The sequence below is a fragment of the Aquarana catesbeiana genome, linkage group LG03 (assembly GCF_042186555.1).
Source record: "Aquarana catesbeiana isolate 2022-GZ linkage group LG03, ASM4218655v1, whole genome shotgun sequence".
Taxonomy (NCBI): Eukaryota; Metazoa; Chordata; class Amphibia; order Anura; family Ranidae; genus Aquarana; species Aquarana catesbeiana.
Window position 1 is genome coordinate 518091302 of NC_133326.1, and position 27749 is coordinate 518119050.

Below are 27749 nucleotides of genomic sequence, written 5' to 3' on the forward strand. Positions count from 1 at the left end.
AAGGTCAGCGTGCAAGAAGCAAAAGGAGAATTGCTGAGAGTAGTGCAGAGAGCTGTGGCTGGGGAACGCAGCGTTCGCAGTTATGGACTTGCTGGGAACAGTAGTCCACTTATTACCATGTGCTAGGCAATCGGGGAGAGGTACTAAGTATCTCTGGCTTGGCAAAGGATTTTGGTAATACCTTCCAAGAGACTGTGTAGCTACCAAATTCACTGAGCCACAGAGAGAGGTATTGCATGCCTCTGGCTTATTGATTTGCTAAAGCCACACCATTTAGAGACTTTACTACAGTAACAAAGTACAGCCAGCAATCTGGGGTTATTCAGAGTGATCCCTTTTTGTCTTACTGGAAGTGAAGCAACAGGAATCGAACAGTTTTGCAGTAGAGGAGAAGCAATAGTCTGCAGAGGAGACATGCAGAGGAAATAGACTGTGAATGTTAGAGGTGCATCATTTCAAGGCTACAGCTTCTAATCAATGTCTTACTCGTGTGATGACAATACAATAAGTGCTATGGGCATCCCATATCTTCCTTTACCCCAATCAAGTTGTATCCCACAATAAACACAACAAAACTACACAAATGACTGCTCATTGTTTCAGAGGTGATAGATGGGGGTCTGGCAGCAGGGTGATTTGGTGGATGTTAGTAACTAGTGGTAACCAACCAGTACACTTGTGCAGTCAATGTAGTACATAGGATATCTTACCTACTTGTAACATGACCATTCGCTCCAGGATGAGTTGAAGAACTTGTCTTTAGCTTGGACACAGAAGGATTCAATGTGTTTGTCCTCCAACTTAAAAGTGGTATGATCAGTTTGATGCTAAAATGTCAAACAAAAGTGGCATTTACTTTATAGCACATGCTTATTTCAAAAATGACATAATTGATGCCAGTCACTGACATTAACACAGCTAATGAGTTTCAGGGCGCACCCCCTTCCTCAGAGCATGGCTCTACCCTTAGCTCTGAGGAAGGGGGTGCACCCCCGAAATGCGTTAGCTGTACCCCATGCTCTGTGCATGTCCATGCACTGTGTATTTGGTATTTTGTCAGTTGCATTTTGTGAGTACCCACTTTTATACAAAAATGTCTTATTAAATGATTTCTTATTAAATTATCTCTGGTAATGCACTAGGTGTGCGAGCCTTCCATTTCTGTTTTTCTTGTGGCCAGATAACCAGGTGAAAATCAAGAAATCAAGGAAAGAAAATCGCTTGAGTACATTAGCATCTGGGTTTAAAGGGTAAGTTCACCTTTTCACAAAAATGAAAAGGTAAATTAACTCCAAATATCCTGGCCACCACTGCGGACCCTGCTGCACATACAGGCTGTGATGCCCCATGCTGCCAATTTAGAAGTCCATGTACACTGCAATACACAGCCCCATCCACGTGTATCCATCATCATGGTGCTCACAATGGAAAGTGCTCACTGGACAGCACAGCTACAAGACCAATGTGCTGAACATCTCCAGGGAAAGTTAGTGTTTTAGTAACAGGAAGAGTTGGCATTTGGGTTACAGCAATGGATTTGTTATAGGGCTACAGGGAGGGTGGATGTGAGAGTTATTGAGAAGGTTATTGTTAGAGTTATAACAAGGGTTAGAGTTGCAGGGAGGGTTACAGTAGGGGCAAGTGTTAGGGGAACAGGGAAGGTAATATCAAGGTTAAAGGGAAAGATATTATTGGGGTTACAGGGATGGTTGGTTTTAGAGTTACAGGGAGAGTTAGGGTTACAGAAAGAGTTAGTGTTAGGGTTACAGGGATAATTAGTGTTAGGGTTACAGGGAAGGTTAGTGTTAGGGTTTCAAGGAGGAATAGTGTTAGAGTTATAGTTAAGGTTAATGTTAGGGTTACAGGGAAGGTTAGTGTTAGGGTAACAGGAGGGGTTAATATTTGGGTTACAGTGAGGATTAATTTTAGAGCTACGGGGAGGGTGGATGTGAGAGTTACTGAAAAGGTTAGTGTTAGGGTTGCAGAAAGGGTTACAGTTACAGAGAAGGTTAGTATTGGGGTTACAGGATAGGCTACTGTTAGAAAAACAGGGAAGGTTAGAAGAAGGTTGGGGAAGAGTTAAAGGGAGAGATAGTGTTAGGGTTACAGGGAAGGTCAGTGTTATGCCGTACACACGATCGGACTTTCCGACAACAAAACCGTGGATTTTTGTTCGAAGGATGTTGGTTCCAACTTGTCTTGCATTCACACGGTCACACAAATGTTGGCCAACAATTACGAACGTAGTGACGTACAAGATGTACGTGATGTCTCCATTACAAACGCTAGTTTTACAAGACCGAGCGCTTCCAGCTCGTACTTGATTCTGAGCATGCGTGGACTTTTGTCCGACGGACTTGTGTACACACTCGGAAAGTCTGACATCCAACAATTGTTGTCGGAAAATCCCATCGTGTGTACGCGGTATTAGAGTTACTGGGTGGGTTAGAATTAGGGTTACATGGAGTGTTAGTGCTATGGTTACAGGGAAGGTCAGTGTTAGAGTTACAGGGTGGGTTAGTATTAGGGTTACATGGAGTGTTAGTGCTATGGTTACAGGGAAGGTCAGTGTTAGAGTTACAGGGTGGGTTAGAATTAGGGTTACATGGAGTGTTAGTGCTATGGTACAGGGAAGGTCAGTGTTAGAGTTACAGGGTGGGTTAGTATTAGGGTTACATGGAGTGTTAGTGCTATGGTTACAGGGAAGGTCAGTGTTAGAGTTACAGGGTGGGTTAGTATTAGGGTTACATGGAGTGTTAGTGTTACGGTTACAGGGAAGGTCAGTGTTAGAAGATCATGGGAGGGTTGTAGTTAGGGTTGCAGGGAGGGTTCGGGTTAGAATTACAGGGCAGGTAAGTGTTGGGATTTTAGGGAGGGTTACTGTGAGTGGGACTTTAATTTGAGCATTGCTTTCTGTACTGGAATTACCAGCACCAAGACTTTATCACTAAAGAGAAAACATTGTAGTTAGTGAGCCCTCAGTCAGTATAAGGTGAGCATTTTCTGTACCTATAAATAACCACTAGAATAATTCAAACAGGTTTTCACGGTATGTTAAAGCTAAAAAAAGAACATCTGCTTTGATGTGATATTACAATAACATATAAAGTATATACGCAACGTAACACAAGACAATGTTTAAATCTGTCCCGCCCTGACTGTTATAAGTTTCCAGGAAGTTCTGTGCAATCTACATTTCCAAATACCCTTGAGGCACAAGGAAACAGGTAATTGCTGCTACAGAAACACGCTTCTAAACATAACTAAACTTGCTCAGTACATTCTTTTATTTCTTGAAGTGTATAATATTTTACAAAGAAGCATATTTACATGTGATTAGTTCTTGGTTTCTTTATTACTATAGATTTTCTCCCTTTTTTTCCCATTCAGGTACTCGGCCTTTCTGTATTATACATAGCGGGATTCTATCATATAAAGGGCTGCCACCTGCCTATTTTACTAGCTTGCTTGTAAAAGGACAGTTCAAGTCAGTTAATGGGAGGAAATAATTACAAAAACAGAAAAGGCCATTATTGTTTTGTTGCAATTGCTGTGATTGACAATCTTGACCTATTATCAGTGGTGGATTTATATCTTGGGAGCCTATTGGCAATTTAAAGCACACCCCTATAAACTACCACACCCTAAACCACGCCCTTGTTGGGCTGTTTAAAAAAAAAAAAATAATAATCACCGTTGCACATTGTATTTAAAAAAAATTAACCATTTGAATGAAATAATTAATATAGAGGCTTTTTTTCTTAGAGATACTATCCGCTTACCTCTATGGTTTTTTCATCCTTTTTTATCTGAACATTGAAGATGAGTGGGAAAAATGAATGGCGGTTACACCAAGTTTTTGGGTACTTCCAGTGTATGGAAACATGTTTGCGATCTTTTGTGTTGTTAATATTTAGTTCTTGAGGGGGATCAGGCTTGGCTGTAAAAAAGAATCAAATTATGGAAGAGTTAAAGAAGGACTCCAATGTAAACAAATCACTAATATAGCTGGCCTCGGGGTATGGATGACCTTGAAATGTAGGCACTGAGATTGCAACCTAAATGTTTTTGGATAAGGTGGGGAAGAAATGAGACTTCTGTGAGTTATTTTGTTATTTTTGATGTGCCCATACTCTTCCTGTCTCAGCGACCACAGTTGCTGCAACAAGAAATTAGAGGAAATTCTTCAACAGGGACCCAGGCAGCATTAAAACATTTTTTTTTTAATTACACTTTTGGCTACAACATTGTAATTATTTTGATTTCTATTTTCATATACTGATATCAACATAAGACTGTTAAAAAGAAGATTTTTTGAGTACTTTGAGTATTTTATGATTATTGTCTGAGTATTTTCTGAGTACTTTTTGATGAATTTTATTACGTTGATATGAAGATTCATTTTAATATCCATAATATGTGACATAACAAAAGGCAAGGTGGTTGAGGGATGGTATTTTTCATCTCATATGCTTTCATATGCGAGAAACTAGGGTGCATTTAATGCATGTTTTCCAGGTCACCTTGGCAGTATGGATTCCAAGCTGGGTTTTGCTTCCTATTTTTGACCAGCAGCAGGTGGGATAAATAAAGACGGACTGGTTGTAGGTGACTGAGAGAAGCCCTTCACCTGACAGGGAGGGATCTGTACTGTTTAGTTAGTCCCTGGATGGCAAGGATTTATTCTCTGTTTCATTTTGTTTTTTTGTGTGTAATCTTTTAAAATAAAACTAACTTGGATTGCCTTTTTCCCCAGGGAAGGTGATCTCCACTTGAGCTAACCCCCACATATGGTGGAGGATGCAGATAACTTCCCGAGTAAGTGGAAAGATTGAGGATGTGATAAGAGCCTTGCTGCCCACCACTGCAATCCAGCAGGAAACCAACTGCCAGTTAGCTGAGAATCAGCGGCAGTTTGATGGAGACGAATCGCCAGTTTACGGAGGCCCAGCAAGGATACTGAGAGCTCCACAAGTGGTGGCCCAACACCTTATGGAGTTAAAGAGGGGCACCACAGGTCCACAAAGGGTGTAACAGAAAATGATGTGTGCCAGCTATTACCTGGAAAAGATAATACCTGAAGTAACGTGGACAACTTTTGAGAGAGTTGCTGCACAGGAAAGATGGCAAAAAGAGCAATGGGTGGCACTTCTAGCACCTTTTCTGACAGGTGAACCCCAAAAAGCCTATTATGGCTGCCCAGGATTATGATAAATCGAAGGCATGAAATTCTTGCACGCCTGGATGTCACCATGATGGTCTGAGCTCAACGGGTGCATCAATGGGCGTATAGTACCAACAAGCCACCCTGCTCCCAGATGTTTTATTTTATACATGTAAACATCTTTGGGGTATGGGAGGGGAGGGCCTAAGAGAGCTGCAGAAGGCGGTGTGAGGAGGGGGGTGTCCCTTGCCGTTACTTGTATAAGCAGTCCAGCGGCTAGTTAGCCGCTTGGATCACTTTTACAAGAGAGACCTGACTGTCAGCTCTAAAAAAGGGGTGATATATGCAGCTGCGGGCATCATCCTGGTATAACTGCTTGAAGTCCACTGACATATGGATATGTACAGGCATGGATATGGAACAAGTCCAGGAGGCACAGAAAATAATTTATAATAGAGTTTCCAATATCTGCAACTTTAACCATGGAGATAGAGTGCTGGTACTAGTCCCCATGGTTGAGAGTAGGGGAAGTACACTATACAGTCCACCAGCCAGGCAGAAGGAAACCAGAGCAAGTACATCATGTCAATCTCTTAAAACCTTGGAAGGACAGAGAGACTTTGCTGGCAGTACCAACCCCCCAAAATGATATGGCCCCTTTTACCACTGAGGTGCTCATAACTGAAACCTTGTCAGTGGCTGAAAAGAATTAAATAATAGGGTTTGTGAGAAAGAATAGAGACTATTTCTCTCAAACACATGGACTGACCACAGTTATACTGTACATCATGACATAATTACGGAGCCTGGTGTCCGTGTACATGTAAAGCCTTATAGAATACCCAAAGCCAAATGGGAAGCAGTCGCAAAAGGGAGGAGTCCCACAGTGATTGGTCAAGTCCAATAGTGAGGGTCCCAAAGCCGGAAGGAATCATAAGATTTTGTAATGATTTCAGAAAGTTGAATAGCATGTCCAATTTTGATACTTACCTGATGCCTCGGGTGGACAAGCTCATTGACAGATTGGGAACTGGCCAGTCCATAACTACCCCGAGGGCTCATTCCAGTACAAGCTGATGCCTTTTGGTTTGCATGGTGCTCCTGTCTCATTCTCTGCCAGAGAATGATAGACAAGACTTTCAGACTACATCACCAATATGCAGCTGTTTATTCAGATAATGTAGACATCCAAAGCACTGATGTCTTATTTTCCCCAGGTCCAAGCAGTAGTAGATTCCAGTAGGAAAGCAGAACTTACAGCCAACCTCAAAAAGTGTGCTATAGGTTTGGAGGAGGCCAAATACTTTGGCTACATCATTGGTCGAGGGTTGATTAAACCTCAGATCAATAGGATTGGGGTGATTAAAAAGTGGCCCCAACCTATCAATAAAAAGTCAGAGCACTTCTTGGAATCATAGTCATTTTATTCCCAATATTGCCACCATTGCAGCCCCACTGATGGGCCTGACGAAAAGTCAGTTAGGACTAAGTGGAATTCTGAGAAGGCATTTCAGACATTGAAGCTCTTTGTGCCTAACCACTGCTCGTGACCCCTGATCTCACATAGGAGTTTGTGGTACAGACAGATGCATTTGATGTGGGATTAGGTGCTGTACTGTCCCAAATCAGAGATGGGGAGGAGCACCCTGTGGTCTACCTTAGCAGAAAGCTTAATAGACATGAGAAAAAATTTGCCATTGATAAGGAATGTTCGGCTATCAAATGGGCCTTGGATGCCCTCAAGTATAACCTGTTTGGTAGACAGTTTAAACTAGTCACTGATCATGCCCCTCTTATTTGAATTCGAGATAATAAGGAGAAATGTGACAAGGTGATTCCTGGCTACAAAAGCATTTAAGTCTACGGTGGAGCAGGGAAACTTCAGGACAACAAAGATGCCCTTTCTTGTGTCCATTGCCTTCTTGGGACAGTTGCTCAGCTGCAACGGCTTGGGCAAAGGTGGGGGTATGTCACATAATGAGGGACAGTATTTTTCACCTCACATGGTATTATATGTGGAAAACTAAGGTAGAATTTGGTCCATGTTTTCCAGCTTACCTTGGCAGTGTGGAATCCAAGCCGAGTTTTGCTGCCCATTTTTGACTAGCAGCAGGTGGGATAAATAAGGAACAGCTGGAGCAAGAGTTTGCTCTGGTCTGGGACTCAGGAAAATTACTTAATAGAGCTGTGTGTGGAAATTGCTTTGTGAGAGAAAGAAAAGGTTTGCAAAACTTTTTTTTTTTTTTCTTGTAGATGACAGAGAGAAGTCCTTCACCTGTCAGAGAGGAATCTGTACTGTTTAGTTAGTGCCTGGGTGGCAAGGAATTATGTTCTGTTTGTTTTATTGCAAACTTTTAAAACTAAACTGACTTCAAGTCAGACTTTAGGAAAGACATATCATAGTTCAAAGGATAGCCACCACACTCTATATACAGTATGCCCAAGTGCTCACCCACAAAATAAACCATACAAATCGAAAACAGTGGAGATAGCTCAAAGCAACAGCATTTTATTGTCAACGATTCGATGGAGCTCAGTACATCTTTCTCAAGACATGTATCTTGAGAAAGTTGGCCTGAGCTCAGTAACTAGACGTCAGTGTCAGGGTGTTCCCTTTACGCTTGCTAACAGGGAAGTGGAAAGAGAAGGTAAAGGAAGTATGGGCTTTTGGGGTTGAGGTAATGAAAGTGAACCTGTTGCCTTGCCCTGTATAGACAAAGCACAGGCACTTTAAAACCATTGCATATAATAACAACACATAGGAACAGGTTGTGACAATTCAAGCAATACTTTTTTACTATATTGTAGTTTGATTAGATGTGATGGCTGCATTTGTTTACTTTTTAGGCTTTCTTTCTTCTATTTTCATCTGGTCATCCAGCTAGTAAGTCTGTTGTTTTTCAACAGAACAAGCTCTTTTGCAAATATTACAGTTACAGTGATGAGCCAAACCATTTACCACTGACAGGTGTGCTTATAATGTTCAGCTTTTATTTATTTATATAAAACCTTTATCCCAAAAAGAACAAAACGTTTTTTTGGAACTGCTTTTATAAAGTGTTAACTGGGGTTTGGCTTCAATTTGTCAATGTATCTAAACCTTCTAGTACATCTAACACTCCCCTCCCTCCAGACTGACAATGCTGCTGTCCAAATGTGCTCCTTCATCCAGAGTAGGGGAACTCTAATACAGGAAGTGTGCTATTGGCCAGATCACCAGGTGAAAACAGAGGGAAAAAAAGAAAACAAATGCAGCCACCGTATCTTTTGATTGGTAAGCTGCATTATATTACATTTTTGGTATTGGGTTTAATACCACAGTGACAGCTGAAAGCCAAACATTGATAAAAGGACCTTTCATCACCTGTACTTAACACAAAACCCATAAACCCACCCACAAGCATTATAACCTCGCCCGCAAAGAATATCAACAACATTATAGTGAGGGATGCTTGTTCTTGCAATGGGTCCAGCAGTCTTGGTCCCTCTTACAAGACTTGAGGGCATCTATTAGTTTCTTTCAGAAACATAGATGACAAAATAAAGACCCAACCCCTGCCATCCTAAAGCTAGGTGAGCCACAGAATAGCATCCAAAGCCACCATTGAGTGTCACTGCTCTATAACCTTTGGTCAGAGAAAACAATTTTAACAGAAAATACTTACTGATTTCCCTTAGCATGAAAGCCAGTGTATAATTCTCGTATTTATGTTGTTGAATTACATGCAGATGAACCGTGATGCTTTGTTCCTCTTCTTCGTAAATGCAGGATTGGGTATCGCGGCACTCCACACTGTATTGACCTTTATTTTTTACAGGCTCATCGCAGGATATGCTGTCATTATCACTGCATAATACACATTTGAGTTAGTATAATACAATCGTCAGGCTGCCAAGTGTGGACATAAAATGGCTAAAAAAACTATAAACTATACATTTTTGCCATATTTTAAAATAACTCCAGCTAAAATGTTTTGTTTAGCTTTGGATAGACTTGAGATGAGTTAATACCTTAGACCCCACTAGGAAAACGTATCCTCCCTTACTGTTACTTTGTCACTAGGAAAAGAAATGAGGAACCAAAACAACTATGGCCTAGGGCGGCAAGGTAGGCAGGGAGGCACAAATCCTCTGTAAATCATGTTTAGTAATACATTTCCATGTATAATAATTCAGGTTATTTTCTTTCCCTGTATATCCTTGTGCTTTTTTACTAGCATTTTTAAATATGCAATGATCAGAGGTTGGATATACAGTTTAATGTAATGTAATATATATTTTATGTTTATTATATGTTTAATTTATGTTATCGATTTCACTTCTATTTTTCAATACTGCTGCTACAAATTTAAGTGGTGTTTTCTGTTCTTGAAGTGTAGAAATAGCTTATACTTTTTTAAAATAAAAACATATTTTTGGGTTACTGACATTCCAGATAACAGATCCTACACCTATATTCATAAATAATCAATACCATTTCAATATTTGACCTTCATAGGTAACTTACCCTCTACGAGCTTTAAAGAAAAATTCAATATTGCTGTCATCTGTTGAATTCCAGAAACAACTAAAGTTGCCACTGTAGTTTTTTACTGAACATTTCAATAATTCTCCCGACTCTATTAAAAAACAGCAGAAACCAAAACAAATTCAATATGGTTAACTGTCATTCAAAGCTTAACAAGGGCACAGGTACTAAAATCAATGAAAGCTTTGACAGTAAAGGTCAAGTATATAAATATGAATACATGATTTACGAAACAGGATTAAAACCACTATTCGCAATAAACTTACTTGACAATATCCTCTTGCGTTGCGGTAAGTTTTCCTCATGTAAAAGAATGACTTTATAATCCAGAATGAGTCCTGTATCTGAGTGACAAGTAAAATTCCCAGCGTCAGCATGTTCCTGCACTGTTAGATTTAGTATCCCATTGTTGGATCGTTGCTTTCTAGTTTTCTTCTTCCAGTGGACAGTTTGATGGTCCTGAGTGTGGCACTTTACATTTACTGATGGATTCTCAGCAACATCTACTACCATTGCTGAATGGAGAATAATGGAAAAAAATGGAGACTAATAAGCAAAATGAAGGAATCTCAGGGTAATAAAACTAGACATGTTCACTTTCTTTCCCTTCTTTTTCTTTCTCTACCCCCATAACATTAAGCTGCTTGAAAAGAAAATGCTTGACCAATGAAGAAATGACAGGGAAGGCTTTATTATAAGGTTACCAGCTAAGTGCCGTCAACTCTAATCTTAAAACAGAACTAAACTCACTGTATCTGAACACAGAGACTGCACAGATTCCTGACTTTAACCTGAGTTTGACCCGATGGAACACCTTTGGAATGAATTAGAGCGGAGATTGTGAGCCAGGCCTTCTCGTCCAACATCTGTGCCTGACCTCACAAATGCGTTTCTGGAAGAATGGTCAAACATTCCATAGACACACTCCTAAACCTTGTAGACAGCCTTCCCAAATGAGATAAAGCTCTTATAGCTGTTAATGGTGGGCCAACTCAATATTGAAAAAAATAAAAGAAATAAAAATAAAATAAAATAAAGGGAAGGCGCCTCTAAGTGCAGAACACCAAGACTTTATTAGCCAAAGGGATTAAAAACATTTACTAAAAGGTCATGGTAAAAAGGCTCATCATATAGAGGAGTTCAGCAATGGTGGTAGTCCTGGGATGGTCAGGTCCGCAGCAGGGTGTTGTGTATCCCAGCTGTCCAGCAGAGGGAAGCCGTGTGACAGGAGATCAGTGAGGAAGCTGTTGTGCTGTTGTAAACCAGCATAGAATGCTGGACTCATGACGTCACCGGAAGTACACCCGGAATCAGCATGGAACGCACGGTCCCGGAAGTGACGTCTAAATGGTGGGACATGTTTCAGAGCATCTGATAGGCTCCTTCTTCATGCCATTCTACCGGCATGAAGAAGGAGCCTCTCAGATGCTCTGAAATGCATCCCGCCATTTAGACGTCACTTCTGGGACCGCGCGTTCTTACGCTGATTCCGGGCGCACATCCGGTGACGCCATCCATCCGTCCTCTGCTGGACGACTGGGATACACAACACCCAGCTGCGAACCTGACCATCCCAGGACTACTACCATTGCTGGACTCTTCTATATGATGAGCCTTTTTACCACAACCTTTTAGTAAGTGTTATTAATCCCTTTGGCTAATAAAGTCTTGGTGTTCTGCACTTAGAGGCACCTTCCCTTTATTTTGTTTCTTCAGAGTTGTTGCTTTCCTCTTGAAGTACTGCCTTAGTGTTCTAATCAGACGTCTATCAGCCAGATTCATACCTGCCCTGTTTGGGGACACCTTCTCTGGACAGATGTCACTATCCAGAAGCACCCTTTGTTTTTTTTATTCCAGCTCAATATTGAACCCTATGGACTAAGATTGGGATGCCATTAAAGTTCATGAGCATGTAAAGGCAGGTATCCCAATACTTTTGGTAACAGTGTATATCGAGTAAGGGCAGATGATTCACATAGCATTTGCTTCCTGGAATCCATCTGCCCTTAGTTAAAAAATGCAGGCAGAAGATTATGCTTAGTTAAGAAAGTTGCTCCTCCAGAAAGGAAAGAAAAAAAGTACCAGTAAAGACTCCTGAAATGTATGACATAATTTGGCCTAGGCCAGAAACCAGGAAGCAAATGAAAAAATGTAAAAAAAAAAGTTTAAAACATATAAATATAACATACATTTCTACTGATTTACAAATGCTAGCAGCATAAGGATTACAAATATGTAATGTTTTTGAATTTAGCTTGTGCAGTTTGTGGAGAAGCTAAACACATAGCAGAGTTTAAAGCCATTGCTGCTAAACTTCCTATTTGGCATAATGCCATGTTACTCCATTTATTACATTTTACAGATTGCTCTTTTTGGAAACAAAAGGGCTTCACTACTATTGAGGACATTTATAATGGTTATGTTCTTTCTTCCTTTGCTGAGGTACAAAGAAAATATGAACTCACTCGCACTGCTTTCTACAGGTATCTCCTATCTCGGTTTGCACTGCACACAAAATTTGGTATATACAACACTAACTTCTCTAATTATCCATTAATGGGGATATTAAGGTCACAGGGTCCTAGAGGTCTTATCTCTGAAATATATTCCTATTTGTTATCCGCCACCATTAACAAAACTCCACTTGCGGTGTACTCTAAATGGCAACAACGTATCCCTGATCTATCAGATGAAGATTGGGAGGAAGCTTGCTCCTCTCACCTGTATGTCTCTCTGGCTATTAATAATAGACTAATACAATTCTACATGCTGCATCAATCATATCTCACACCAACGCAGTTACATGCTATGCATCGCATACCTGCTCCAAACTGTACCAGGTATGACTGTACAAATGCTGACTTTGCCCATATTATGTGGTTATGCCCCATCATTGCTAGATATTGGAAACGAGTGATTGACATTCTTTCTTCTATCTTATCTGTACCAGTACCAAACACCCCAAATGTATGTCTTCTGGGCATTTTAGATGAGGAGCAGTGGCAGAGATATGATAGAACTATGCTGAGAGAGACATTATTCTTAGCTGGAAAAGCTATAGCAACTAAATGGATCCAACCTGCCCCTCCATCTGTTTCGTAAATGGATACAGCTGGTGAACCATATATTGCCATACGAAAAACTCATTTTCCAGCATAGAGGATGCCCCATAAAATACAATAAGATTTGGGATACATGGTGTTTTCCCTCTCTTACCGTTATTAATGGCTAAAATTGTGCAGAGTGATCTGTGACCTAGGGAATGTTGTGTTTTTGCATGATGTGACCCAGGATCTCACCGGCTGATATTTAATGTTTTTTGATATACTCAGGAAGGTACTTGATATCGAGCCTCATATTGAAATTTAAAGCATTATGTTATACATGTCTTTATTTGATCTGCTTCATGTCTGTAAATCATACAATGTACCTTTTCATGCTTATGTTGAGCATTTTATTGATTGCGCTTATGTATTACTTTGTTAATAAAAAGAATTTTAAAATACCTAACGTTGATGTAGAGAGTTTAGTTCCGCATTAACCTGACCTTTAAAGTATGCCTGCGATGAGAAAATTATACTACATGGTCAAAAGTATGTGGACATCCCTCCAAATTATTCAGTTTGGGTGTTTACAGTAAAGTGTACTGTTAATGCAACTGCATACAAAGACATTTTAGACAGTTGTGCAGTTACAGCCTTAGGGTACCAGTTTGGAGAAGATCCTTTTTTATTCCATCATGTCTGTACCCCTGTGCACAAAGCCAGCCCCATAAAGACATGGTTGACTTGCTAGAGTGGTCTGCATATAGCCCTAACCTCAACCCTATTGGACACCTTTGGGATGAATTGGAATTCTGATTGTGACCAATGCTGATAGCGACCCAGGTATTCTCCTGGGTGATCTTTTGGCTAAATGGACACAATTTCTCATGGGCATAGTCCAAAATCTTGTAGAAAGCCTTTCTAGAAAATGTAGAGGCTGAGTAAGTGTTGGCTGTTATAGGCGCAAAGGAAGGCAAAGAGGCCATAATAATGTTGGTTTTGCAGTGGTTAAAGTGGTTGTTAACCCACTTTGACTATTTCTTATAATCTTCTCTGTGTCCTAATGACAAGTGCTCCTGTTTGTGTGATCTTTTAAAAAAATGCCTACTTTACCGTATTTCAGAGCGTTTCCTGGCGATCACGTGACCGGCCGGCTCTCTCCTCTCCCCGTCTGACAGATGCAGCAGGCAGGGCCAAGATTCCCCCACTGACATCAGTCAGGACGAGAGGAGGAGAGGAGAGAGAGAGAGCCGGCTGGTCATGTGATCGCCGGGAAACGCTCTGAAATATGGTAAAGGAGGATTTTTTTTTTTTATAAATCATACAGACAGGAGCACTTGTCATTAGGACACAGAAGATTATAGAGGACAATAAAAGTTTTTTTAGCAGCAGGGGAGGGGCGGGCACTTAGACCCCTTTCACACTGGGGCGCTTTGCAGGCACTACAGTGCTAAAAATAGCGTCTGCAAAGCTCCCTGAAAGTGCCGATGCTTTGTTTCCAATGTGAAAGCCCCGAGGGCTTTCACATTGGAGTGGTGCGCTAGCAGGATGGGAAAAAAAGTCCTGCTAGCAGCATCTTTGGAGCGGTGAAGGAGCGGTGTGTATACCGCTCCTTCATCGCTCCTGCCCATTGAAATCAATGGGGCACCTCAGCTACACCGCCGACAAAGCACCTCTGCAGAGGCACTTTGCAGTGGTTTTTAACCCTTTCTCGGCCGCTAGCGGAGGGTAAAACCACCCCGCTAGTGGCCGAATACCGCTGCTAAAACAATGGTAAAGCGCCGCTAAAAATAGCGGCGCTTTACTGCCTACGCACCTCCGCCCCAGTGTAAAAGGGGCCTAACACAGTAGCAGACACGCAGGGAGGGGAGGGGGGAGAGGACAGAGGAGAGCACAGAGGAGGACAGGAGAGCTGTGGCTGACGGAGGCACATAAACTGACCATGTGTCAGGGCTCAGCAGCCATGATACACCGTGGTCAGTTTACAGGGGGGAGGGTAAAGCCGGGCAAGATCAGCCAGGTATTACAGGTGATACGGGGGCCAAATTACACAGCACAAGCACCGTGCTGTATAATATGCTTTAAAGGAGCAGGATCTTTTTTTTTTTTTTGATTAACAAACTCTAGGTTTGTTCGCATACCAAATTAATATGCTGTGGTTAAATAAATAGTGACACCTTGTCCAGAAGGTTCTATGATTTTGCACAAATCATACTTGCCTCTTTTTGGTCCAGATCTACCTGCCATTTCTATGCCCTGATGAAGAACTTCCGAAATTAATAGAATTTTTAATGGATAGCGTAATAAACTATATCTGGAATTCAGTACTTGTTTGCAGCTCCTATTTTTCAAAACTTTTGTTTCAATAGCCTAGCAATGCTCATTGCGTGCCAGAGAGCTGCCTCTTGAAAAAAATCCTGCATCAGAAGACAGCAGAAATTCATATTCTTCACCTGGTCCTGTCAAATAGTATTGATCACAACATGCTTGGATGCACTGAGGTCGATTTACTAAAGGCAAATAGGTCATTCATTTTGCAGGGGAAGTTGGATTTTGCAAAGGAATTTGCCTTAGTGAATGTGGTGAAGTTTCACTTTGCAATAAATACCCAATCACGTGCAAATAAAATTTTAAAGAAAACAGCATTTTTGCTTGCAAGTGATTGGATGATGGAAGTCAGCAAAACTTCAACTCATTCACTAAGCTCTGGGTCAAATTCCCTTTGAACATGAACAGTCTATTTGACTTTAGTAAATCAACCCCACTATCTCTGCAGCAGTGTGCTCCAGACTGTGTGAATAAAATGTTGGCAATTATTTCACGACCACCCAGCATTATCAAACAAACACAGAGTCAGATCTGAGCTGGAGCTTAGAGCTCAGCTCCTCTCCAAGAAGCAAATACCTGGTGGGTTAAGGTGGGCCACTCCCTCACTTTTCCCTCCCTTTAGACTGGATACATGAGGCCCCTGAGGTGGTAAAAACAAAATCACACTTACTGTTTTTCTTGACCTGCAGTTCCCAGGCTCCATGCAGTGGATCCAGGTATAGCAAGATTAACATTAGAGTCATCGGTAGATGCATCATCTGTAAGACAAAATGTTTTATGATCTGTTTTGATTGCTGAGCTGGTAATTAATGTTCTAATTTAATAGGAATGAAAAAAACAACTAAAGAATGAGGAACAATTTATCACTACATTTTTTCAAGAAGATTTCGTTTAGCCTCACCTAACTTGGAAACTCCATCTCATGTTAATGGGCTGGCTAAAAAGTAAGTGCTTGTAAAAGCTTTCTGTACACACTACCTACTGGTATACAAACAGAAGCCTATATATAAAAGGCCCAACTGCATGCCAGCAATGTGTAGGATTATAAGGTCATCCATAGATCTACAAGAGTACCCATCCGAACAATGTTTCCTCTGCTGGTGGCCGGCGACCAACTGCCTGCCGCCACAGACATTACACACAGAGATCGTGACTTTCAAAAAGATTTCTAGATTTTCTCTATGACATAACATTTATCGGTACTTTTAGAGTGCAGGTCTCCTTTAAAGTCAATAGAGATATATGTAAGCTATTATTGCTAGTATCATTGTGAAAATACTAGTTGCCTGTCTGTCTCCAGGTTAATTACTTCAGAGCCACTAACTTGAAACAAGAATACAGCAAAAAAGTATCAGATAAGTGTTGAATTTCTACTTCTATCTTTGTTGATACGAAAGCCAACATATCAGCATACTAGGTGGACAAATAACATTTTCTGCAATGTCAGCTTCCATATTTGTAGGTTCCTGATGAAGCAACAATACCGCAACATGTAAAGAGGAAAGGATTACCACTACACCCGACCAGCCCAGGTGAATAGATGATAAGGAGCGGCCTTAGCCACCACATCGCACACCCTGATGCATTTCGACCCACCCACCGGGACTTAATTACTCAATCCTACGGGTGGCTAGACTGGTCCCTGCAGCTTCTTCTTTCCTGGCAGTCTAAAGTCCTCTGACTTCATCAAGACCAATACAGAGACCAAAACCCTGCACTGGACATGAAAACGACGAGGTAGGGTTCACTGCCGGAATGGGGGGGGGGCACTCTCTACTGTGGAAGCGGAGAATCAGGTAAATAAATTGCTTTTATCATCCCCTAGGTCTAAATGAGTAGTTAACACATGCAGTGTGGGCCCAGCCCCACTGTCAGGGAGGAGGAGTTTTAGGTTTACTGGAGTTAGGCTTTAAAGGTTTCTGGTTGCTAGGTAATATTTATTTGTAATAACATTGCATCATGTATGGCTTTTTTTCTGGACATAGTTGAATTCTAACTTTTCATATATATAGTGAGGACACTTTGTGCAGGGGATTGCTGTAGCTGTACTATGCGTCCTTTGTTTTTTTTTTTTGTTAAAGTTTTGATTGTTGTACTGTTTTGCTATGTTGCTCTGCACAGCTGGTGCCTTCTGGAAGTTATGGATTACCTTATTTAGGCCAGGTTTTCTTGGGCTTTTTGGGTGGAACGACCCTCTGGTGGGGCAACTGTATATATATATAAAGAGACCTGCCTCTAGACATCAGTCAATCTACGCAAGGGGAAGGGAACAGTAGATGTGCTTGTATGCGATTGCTTCCTTACTTGATACCATCCCTTGGCGAGAACCCAGTCGGGGTTCCAGGTATATAGATTTGTGCTATTCATTTAAGAACTTAAAGTGATACTAAAGGATATTTTTTTTATTTTTTTTTTAATTAACAAACATGTCATACTTACCTCCACTGTGCAGCTCGTTTTGCACAGAGTGGCCCTGACCATCCATTTCTGGGGTCCCTCGGCAGCTCTTGTGGCTCCTCCCCGCATTAGATAACCCCCTTGGAGACTCTCCAACTCTCCTGAGGGCGTTGCCTTGTGGCCGTCCAGCATTTGGCGTCAGGACTCAAGCCCGCCCCTCAGCACCCGCGTCATTGGATTTTATTGACAGCAGCGGGAGCCAATGGCTGCACTGCTATCAATCTATCCAATCAAGAGCTGGGAACCCGTGGAGAGAGGGACGGCGGGGATGTGCTGACAGAAATTCGGAGCTCAGGTAAGTAAAACTGGGGGGGGGGGGTAGGGGGCCGGTGACTGCAAGGTGTTTTTTTTACCTTACTGCATAGGATGCATTAAGGTGAAAATACACAATCCTTTACAACCCCTTTAAAGGATGTTCTATTTACAAGGTATGACTACCTCAATGGGCAGGGGCACCAAGGGACACTCAGAAGGCACTTTGTGTTAGGAATGGATAGAAGAAGCTGTAATTGTTTAATTATACCTTAGCAACTTTAGAAAAGAAACATTCTTGTATACATCTTCGTCTGGTCTGAAGTTACTTAAGGATATTAGAAGAAGGGGTGCATGCATGCATATCACATATAGTGTATGGTTCACACCAGAACAAGAAAATATACAGTATATATGCATAAAGTGCAGTAGAACTAACTAGTAATGACTACAGTACTAGTTTCTAGGTGCAAATAGCAGCCAGTTGGGAAGTGGAGATGACTTGGCATAGCTCCCAGTAGTGAAGGAGCTGGTAAGCTTAGGCACCTTCCCTAGCAAAGGAAACCCCAATCTGGCTCCAACTAATGGTATGGGACATCGTAGGGACCCAGCCTGTATGTTGTGGAAGATGGAATGAGGCCTCAAGGAAAAATTAAGCATGAGTTATGTACAGAGTCAAGCTTCTGAGATTCAAGCTTAACATACGGATGGTGCATTCTGACACCTGGCGTGCCAAACAGACTCCTACGTTGCAGGAATGGTTCACACTAATCAATAAGGTGGTGAATATGGAGCAGCTGATACATATAATGCAAGAAAGGCTGTCCAAGTGACATGGTATGTGTTGGTTACACTATAAAACCAATGTTTAATACAAGGGCATAATGCATTCCTTTTCTTGAGTGGTCTGCCCAATGCTTTCTTGCAGGACCATTGTATATCTACTACAGTGTCATGACCACGCTGTATGTGGACCTCTTCAAACTTGAAAGTGTGAGCATTGCCTTGATAAATAAATAAAAAAATCATCTTTATGCCTCAAATCATGTCCCCCACCCTACTCATGTTTCCCACTCCCCAATTGTTCCTTTCTCATGATACTTAAAATAACCCCCAACTCACACCCCTTAACCCCTTGTGACTTTTTTTTCTTTTTTCTATCCCTCCCTAAGACACTCAGCTACTTACTGAATGTCCTGTTATGTATATTGCATTCTTGTTTTGTGATTGCACAGGCTAGTTATACTGATTGGAAACCTGTACATGCTGTACTGTCTCCTTTGTTGCTTGCAATTTTACATAAAAACTATATAAAAACATTTATGAAAAAATATTATAAAGTCTTGTCAGATATTTAATGAATGAATGATAGGGTCAGAGAACCCAAACAAACCCATAAAATGTCCCATTCAGATCAAATAAGAACAGCTGTTAACTTGAAACTGCTAGTGTTTGCAGATGTGACAGCATATAACCTGACTCACTGCAGTGGCTCTCTTCCAAGAATTTTTATGTAACTTAATATTCTAATTGTTTTCCTCTCCACGTGCTGGAACAATTCAGCATTGTGCGCAGTGCCGTGGCGTGCCTAATGTTTACTTGGGTGTGATAACAAGCTTCTGTGGGTCCATTCGCGCTTGTGTGTTGGAGGAACACGTGCTAAAAACATGCTAACGTACGTTACCATGAAGCATAGCAAAGCACCCGCTCTATTGACTATGCCTTGGATTGCCATTTATTGTGAATGGCACCCCAGTGCATGGTTTATCCAAAGGCCCTCTGATTGGCCCTCCTTATCCAGCTGGCCATAGTTCAAAAGCCATGCAGTGCATTATGGTTTTTAAAAAAAGTATCCCGAGTGAATCTGTGCAAAAAAACTTACAGGGTTTTTTCCACCCAACAGATGCCTGTAGTGACAATCCTGCAGGATCTCACAGTTTTCTTAACAGATATATCTATTGATTTTCAATTAACCACTTCAGCCCCGGAAGAATTTACCCCCTTCCTGACCAGGCAATTTTTTGCGATACGGCACTGCATCACTTTAACTGACAATTGCGCAGTTGTGCAACGTTGTACCAAACAAAATTTATGTCCTTTTTTTTTCCCCACAAATAGAGCTTTCTTTTGGTGGTATTTGATCCCCTCGTTTTTATTTTTTGCACTATAAATAAATGAAGAGTGACAATTTTGAAAAAAAAAACACAATATTTTTTGCTATAATAAATATCCCAAATTAAAAAATAAAATAATAATTTATTCATCCGTTTAGGCCAATATGTATTCTTCTACATATTTTTGGTAAAAAAAAGTGTATATTGATTGGTTTGCGCAAAAGTTATAGCGTCTACAAAATAGGGAATAGATTTATGGCATTTTTATTATTATTTTTTTTTACTAGTAATGGCGGTGATCAGTGATTTTTAACAGGACTGTGACATTGTGGCGGACAGATCGGACACTTTTGACACTTTTTTGGGACCATTGACATTTATACAGCGATCAGAGCTAAAAATAGCCATTGATTACTGTATAAATGTCACTGGCAGGGAAGGAGTTAACACTAGGGGGCGATCAAGGGGTTGACTAGAAGAGGAGCCAGATCGTTGTTCCTACTTAGTAGGAACAGACAATCTGTTTCTCCTCCCCTGTCAGAATGGGAATTTGTGTGTTTACACACACAAATCCCCGTTCTGACCCTTGTGCCCGCGACCACGGGTGGCCGGCGGCAATCGCGCCCGCTGGCCACGTGCATCAGGTCCCCGCCGTGCTATGGCTCTTAAAGGAGCCGCCGTACATATATGGCGATTCGCACAGGAGAGCCATCCTGCTGCTGTATATGTACAGGAGCCGATCGGGAAGCGGTTAAAGACAATACGATGGAAAGAAATAAAGTGGTAGGCTAGCATTGACTATTTGCAGTCAAGGATAGGTGTGCGCAGCCTATTGCATTAGGGTGTGCACACCAAAGCTCAAACACATGTATGTATGTATGTATGTATGCACACACACACACACATTCTTACTTGCGGCACTCTGACCCGCCGGTACATGATCTCCTTGCCTGCAGATTCAAAGAGAGAAATTCTTCCACACTTCTCCTTTATGCAGTTGCTCAGTCGGAGATCTATCCCACCTTACCACTGGCACACAGAGCAATAATGCTAATGCAAATGGGGTGATTAGGGTGTGCCTAGGCACATCCAGCACACCCAGTGCGCACGCCTATGCAGTCTAGTATTAGTTGAAGGGGAGGAGAGAACCTTCCCTGTTAGTAGAATGATCTTTCTTTACATAGAAATAAAGGATCCGCAACAAGTGTTTGATCTCCCCCTGGTGGTTGATCAAAGCAACTACAGTTCAGAAGCTGAAACCTTTCTAGCAGATAGCTTTATATGTCCAATTTACAGGTAATTGTGATTAACACTGTTCTCCAAATATAGAGACCATAATTGGTCATATATATTTCGGTAGAATTTTTGGAATAGTATACATGCTATATATATATATATGTGTGTGTATAGGGTGTTTTTTAGATTTTCTTTGGCATCATGGTCTTCCTATGACACACTGATATTCTAATGGCGGTAGTCCTGTGTCCCTGGTGTACATGCATATTGACCTGAAGAATTATTCGGAGTAAGAGTGGTCTCTCAGAAGATCCAATGTAAAAAAAAAAAAAAGGAAAAGAAAAGGCCCAAAAAAGGTACAATATACCTCAGGCATACTCGATGAGCTCTTTCGATCACAAATACTGATGTAAAAGTAGAGTCCCCAAATATTTCCCTCATGGCATCATTTCAATATTTCCCTCATGGCATCATGGTCTTCCTATGACACACTGATGTCCTAATGGCGGTAGTCCTGTGGCCCTGTTGTACATGCATATTGACCTGAAGATTTATTCGGAGTAAGAGTGGTCTCTCTGAAGATCCAATGTAATCATGTGAATTGAAAAATGAATTTAACAGGTTTATGCAGCCCTGTTGTTTTTTCTAATGTGTATTTTTCTGTTTGCAGTATCCTGTATAAAAAAAGTATAATGTCTCCCGAAGAAGCCATATTCTGGCGAAACATGTCAAGCAAATAGTGTTGCACAGTACATTGTGATCGCGTTTGACTTTTCATCTTTGTTAAACTTTTTTTAGAGAAGATTGTAATATCTTTTTTTAATGTATGGGAAAAAAAAATTATCATATTTTAAAATATGCTAAAGTGTATTATCTTGAGCAGGCACCTCAAAAGTCCCCCTTCCGTATTTTTTGGTGTAGTTTCTATTCATTGTGATGCCTTGCTCCCCACATCCTTGGCTGCCATTGTACTAATCTGTGTTTGATCTTGCAGTTTAGGTATAGAATTTCCCTTAAGGCTATGGGAATGCTGAATTCCCAGGGGCATCGGTAAGTGACCACTGCTCACGCATGTGCAGTATTAAGCTCATTTTAAAAATGGCAGCATGGGAACAAGGACACAAGCAGCACAAAGGCAGAATAAAATAGGTAAGTACAAAGAAAAAGTGACAGGATAAAGATACGTATGATATTTCCTTCCTCCCTAGTCAGATTTAAATGCTTACGCGCCGAACAGTGCCAGACAATTGGAGATCTCTTCAAGAACAGATGATTCTATACTATACAGACCCCCTTGAAAAAAAAAAAGCAAAGACGGGTTCACGTTTACCGAACTGTAAAGAGCCATCTGACTCCTCTCAACATAACATACACCCCATTCCCCTTACAGTTCTCTTGCTGAATATAGCAACAATGTCCTAAGGTAGCCAGAAAATAGAAACAAGATAAGAAAAAGTTTATCAATTTGTAAATTCTGATATATGGTGCTGTCCCTTCTTACCCTGCTGCCCCACTCACCGGCCACAAATCCTTTATTGTAATTACAGCCCATGTAATTCTGCCAGGGGAAGGAGCTGCGTACTTTTGTTGCTAATTTGTCACACAAAGCTGCTCTATGGAAACAGTCTCACCCATTGTCATAAGTATAGATCTTCATACTATACTAAAGAGCTGAATTCTATTAGAAATTATATACCTGGAGTTGAAAAAAGAAAATTAATGTATAACAAAATCACAAATTTTGTTATAACCAAGTTATACAAAATGGGCTAGAAAACTATTTAAACAAATTTTACAAAAAAAAAAAAAAAAGTTTCCTTTTTTTTTTTTACTTTTTTAAAAGTTAAAATAGTAAATTCAAATTGTGCATTTTGCTGTTTACCCAGAGTTTCACTTAAAGGAAATGTAATATATTAATCTATATGGTTTAATGTACCATATTCCACCCAATACTACATTGTTAAATTGGCGTTTACCCAGAGTTTCACAATATCCCTTAATATTATACTTTATATTATAATTCAATTTTATTTACAATATTTGTTGATTAAATTCTGCGTATAGAGGTAAGTGTGCTTAAATTCCTACCCATGTAATGTCAATTACCATTTAAAACAACAATTAATACTAAAACTCCAGGCAAAGAGTTGAATCAGCAGATGAAATAGATGAAGGGGGTGTCAGGTCTTGGCTCAGCCCTTCCTTCTCTGTGCTGGCCACTCGGCTGTCGGCTAATTGCCAGCTCCTATCTCTCCACAGTTACTCAGCTGTTGATGATATCCTGCTCGTCAGTCCTGCCTACTTAAAGCGGAGTTCCACCCTAAAGTGGAACTTCCGCTCATCGGATTCCTCCCCCCCTCCGGTGCCTCAAGTGGCACCTTTCAGGGGGGAGAGGGGTGCAGATACCTGTATAATACAGGTATCTGCACCCACTTCCGGGAATAGCTAGCGGCAGCTAGCTGCAAATGCCCCCCCCCCGTTGTGTTATGGGAAACACACAGTTCCCACAACACAACGGGGACCAGTGTAGACGCGCAGCGCAACTCGCACATCTTCTGCGATCCTGTTCAAGACTTGCTTTGCTGACATCCCTTCTGGCTCCAGATTATATTTGCTGTTCCACTACATTGATCCCTGACTTCTGGCTTGGCTGACTATCTGTTCCGGTTACTGAACTTTGGCTAGGTTTTGACTATGTTAGTTCTTTTTACTTTTATTATTAAACAAGTGTGATTTAACTGTACTTCTGTCTCGGCCTGATTTCATGGTTTCTGACAGGGGGGCTATTTTACCTGACAAAGAATTTGAATTTGAATTTCTATCTATCCAGCTCTGGGATTTACACAGCTCTGCCACACAGAGAGAAAACATATTTTAATCTGCTCCATTTCATTAACACTTACAACTAGGGTTGCCACCTCATCCCTTTAAACCAACCTCAGTACAGCGGTGCTCTCTCACTGCCGCTGAAGCTGTTACACAGACAGTGCAACAATAGAGGAGTTCTGTACTTGGGCAGGAGAAGCCTGATGGGAATTTACAGACACTAGTTCCCCATCAGGTCCACCCCCCTTGTTACTGACAGTGGGCAGATCTTTAGTCAACAGACAGCCTGCTTTTAGTCAAAGAATCTGCCCACTGCCTACTGTCAATTACAATTAAGTGCAGACCTGATGGGGAACTAGTGTCCCAGCTTCTCCATCAGACTCCACCCACCTCAGCACCATTGGTTGTTAAGAGGATGTCGGCTTTGAAGCCAACAGCATCCTTAACAACAAGTAATAAGAGGGGGTGTAGCAATGGAAAATATGCCACTTTTCTACACTACGGACAGGGACAGGCACTCTGTCTGTCTCTGTATGCCAATTAATTGTACCTCTTAATTACCTCCAGTTTCGTTATCTATGAACTGGGGGGTAATTATTTTTGAATTTGGTGCATTAATAGCACCACTTTGTACAAGTGGGGCTTTTAAGAACTTCTTGAATCCGCCGCAAGTGTCGGTAAAGTTACTAAAATGGGTGATAGAGATTTTTTAATTTTGGCACAGGCTATTTTAAAGGGCCATAATGCCAAAAAACAGTCCTTTTTTCTTTATTGAATCCCTCCCAGTGTCTACACTGTTGTGAAATCACAAATATTGTTATCAAATTTTGCACATCCAGTTCAATGAACTACATAACACTTCTCGCCATTATGTTATGGAGATGAGGATAGGGGGAAGTATTCTGTAGTCCTAATACACTTCCTGTCTCAGGCTGGCATAGCTTGTCCTCCAATGACACAGTACAGTGAGAAAGTTTGTCACCCTAGGACAGGAAATGTGTTACTGTTAAGCTCCCTAGGTGAAAAAATGTCTGGGGAAAAAAAATGGAGTCACTGCATCCAAAGACAATAATACATTTTCTTAGATGCAATTTAAGTTAGACATGACAGTTACAATATTAACTAAGGATTAATTAATTGAGGGATATAACCCATTTTCCTTTAGAAAAGACACACAGAACGGCCCTACAACTAACTAAAGTATACCCATGCTATAAATGTACTAAAATGCTATAAACAAAACAATAACCTAAGGCATCTTACTTTTTCGTATGTCACTGGAACAGAGCCTGAAGCTGCTGCGATGATGATGTGAGTACCTCTGCTTCCTTGTTCCAGCCAAATATCACAATCTGTAAACTGCAGAGGATCCCTGGTTATATAGAAGTCTAATGATGTCACTGGTAATGCCCCATTCCTAGAGGAAGCTGAAAGGTCTGATATTTTTTTTATTTTTCTAAAGTGGCTTAATGGTTTCCTCTTCCTCTTTCATTATGTGTGAAGTGGAAGAACATGATATACTGTACAGATATGCCACTCATTTTAGTGTACCTTGCCTTACGATACCTGTTTAGTATGACATTAAAATAGAAGCTCAAAGGGAATTTTAGACAAAACTAATTCAGCTTGTGTGGGTGGCATTATGTAGTTTCTGTTAATCTCTTTAACCACTTCAGTCTCGGAAATTTGGCTGCTCAATGACCAGGCCATTTTTTGCGATACGGAACTGCGTCGATTTAACTGACAATTGCGCAGTTGTGCGACGCTGCACCCAAACAAAATTGACGTCCTTTTTTTCCCACAAATAGAGCTTTCTTTTGGTGGTATTTGATCACCTCTGCAGTTTTTATTTTTTGCGCTGTTAAACAAAAGAAGAGTGACAATTTTGAAAAAAACACAATGGGGGTTATTTACTAAAGGAAACTCCACTTTGCACTGCAAGTGCACTTGAAAGTAAAGTCGCTGTAGATCCGAGGAGGAAAATAAAAAACAGCATTTTAGCTTGCACATGATTGGATGATAAAATCAGCAGAGCTTCCCCTCATTTCAGATCTACCCATTAGATTTAGAGCGACTGCACTTCCAAGTGCACTTTCAGTGCACTTTCGAACGCACTTGCAGTGCAAGGTGGATTTGCCTTTCGTAAATAACCCCCAATATCTTTTACTTTTTGCTATAATAAATACCCCAAATTTTTTAAAAGAAAAACACATTTTTTCCTCAGTTTAGGCCGATATGTGTTTCTCTACATATTTTTGGTTAAAAAAAAAAATCGCAATAAGCATTTATTAATTGGAAAGTTGAAAAACTTAAAAAGTTATAGCATCGTCAAAATAGGGGAAAGATTTATGGCAATTTTATTATTATTATTTTTTTTTACTAGTAATGGCGGTGATCTGCAATTTTTATTGGGATGTCGATATTGCGGTGGACAAATTGCACTGATTACTGTATAAATGTCACTGACAGGGAAGGGGTTAACACTATGGGGCGATCAAGGGGTTAACTGTGTTCCCTAGGTGTGTTCTAACTGTAGGGGGATGGGACTGACTAGGGGAGGAAAGAGATCGGTGTTCATACTTAGTATGAACACATAATCTCTCTCCTCTCCCCTGAGAGAACCAGGATTTGTGTGTTTATGCACACAAATCTCGGTTCATGCTCTGTCACGAGCGATCGCGGGTGCCCGGCGGTCATCGAGCCCGCCGGGCACTCGCATTGGCTCCCGACACACGTTCCTACAGCGTCTTGAAGGGCCGACGTACAGGTATGTACGTTAGCTGGAGTTAAAAACATGCACCAAAAGTAGAACAAGGTATACCAGGCCATTGTTTGAATTCCTTTTTTTCTAAAAGCTAAATTCCAGATAAGAAAAAACCCTCTTAAAAAAACAGCTTTTAATGCATTGCTTTCTTTCAGTTTATTGTTGCTTTGGTGCTTTCCACAGTATCTCCTTTCACCCACTAGATGTCCTCAGGTGGCATGACAGCCAGCACGATTCAGCTCACTTTGTCTGTGCACAGGCTGTCAAGGGCATGCCCCCTGGGCATACACCATCACATGGCTCTGAGTATTACTGCACTGGCCATGGTGGGTGGTCCTTACTACTGTACTGAACAGTGCTCATGTAATAATATGTGAGCTCTGAACAGTGATGCCCCCAGCTGCCACTGTAATCTGTGGTGGTGTCTTAGGAGCAATGACAGCAATGACAGTGGTTCCTGTATCAATAAAGTGTTTACAGTTCTCACCCATAAATACATTGTAATAATATTATAAAAAGCAGAACCCAAGCCAGGAGATCTTTAACCCTTTGTTAGGACATATAGGGGTTTATTTACCAAAGCTAGGGAGGGCAAAGTTTGTCACATTTCAGCATAGAAACCAGTCAGCTTCTTTTTTTTTTTTTTTTTGCCACTCAGTTTCATATATAGCGAGACAACAATCAACTTTTCTGTTCATATACGTCTCTGTTATTCTATTCTTCACATCACTGTGGCTAATTTTCATAACAGTATAAAAAGATGAAAGGGAAGGAAAGGGTACAGTTCCCAGCAAGTGTTGTAGTCCCCTTGTCCCTATATGGCCCTTCTCCTTCCTTCTAGGATTAATATTTAAAAAAATCAACCTTTATTATATTGTCTCAATTACCCATGTCCCATAATTTTTTAATCTATTTCCCCCCCCCCCCTCCCCTTGTGCAATGCCCCTTCCATAATTAACTCTGCTAGATCCTGATTTTCTCTGTATAACTCAATGATTTTTTAAACTCTCTCCAACACTTCCATTTGTCTTTCCTC

General features: G+C 40.9%; 1 protein-coding gene across 2 annotated transcripts in view; it reads right to left on the reverse strand.

Annotated features, from left to right (window-relative positions):
- The window catches only part of IL12B (interleukin 12B), a 28683-nt gene extending 3342 nt beyond the window's left edge, over positions 1 to 25341 (reverse strand). Inside the window, exons 1-7 of one of the 2 annotated variants that reach the window (XM_073621187.1) lie at positions 25213 to 25341; positions 15735 to 15822; positions 9959 to 10207; positions 9672 to 9783; positions 8830 to 9011; positions 3783 to 3940; positions 715 to 827 (exon numbers count right to left, since the gene is read on the reverse strand). In XM_073621187.1, coding sequence (XP_073477288.1) covers positions 715 to 827; positions 3783 to 3940; positions 8830 to 9011; positions 9672 to 9783; positions 9959 to 10207; positions 15735 to 15822 — 902 coding nt within the window. In that variant the 5' untranslated portion in view covers positions 25213 to 25341. Of the gene's footprint in view, positions 1 to 710; positions 828 to 3782; positions 3941 to 8829; positions 9012 to 9671; positions 9784 to 9958; positions 10208 to 15734; positions 15823 to 25212 lie in introns of both variants that reach the window. The other variant, XM_073621188.1, reaches the window with a different exon arrangement.
- Positions 25342 to 27749: the final 2408 nt, after the last annotated feature.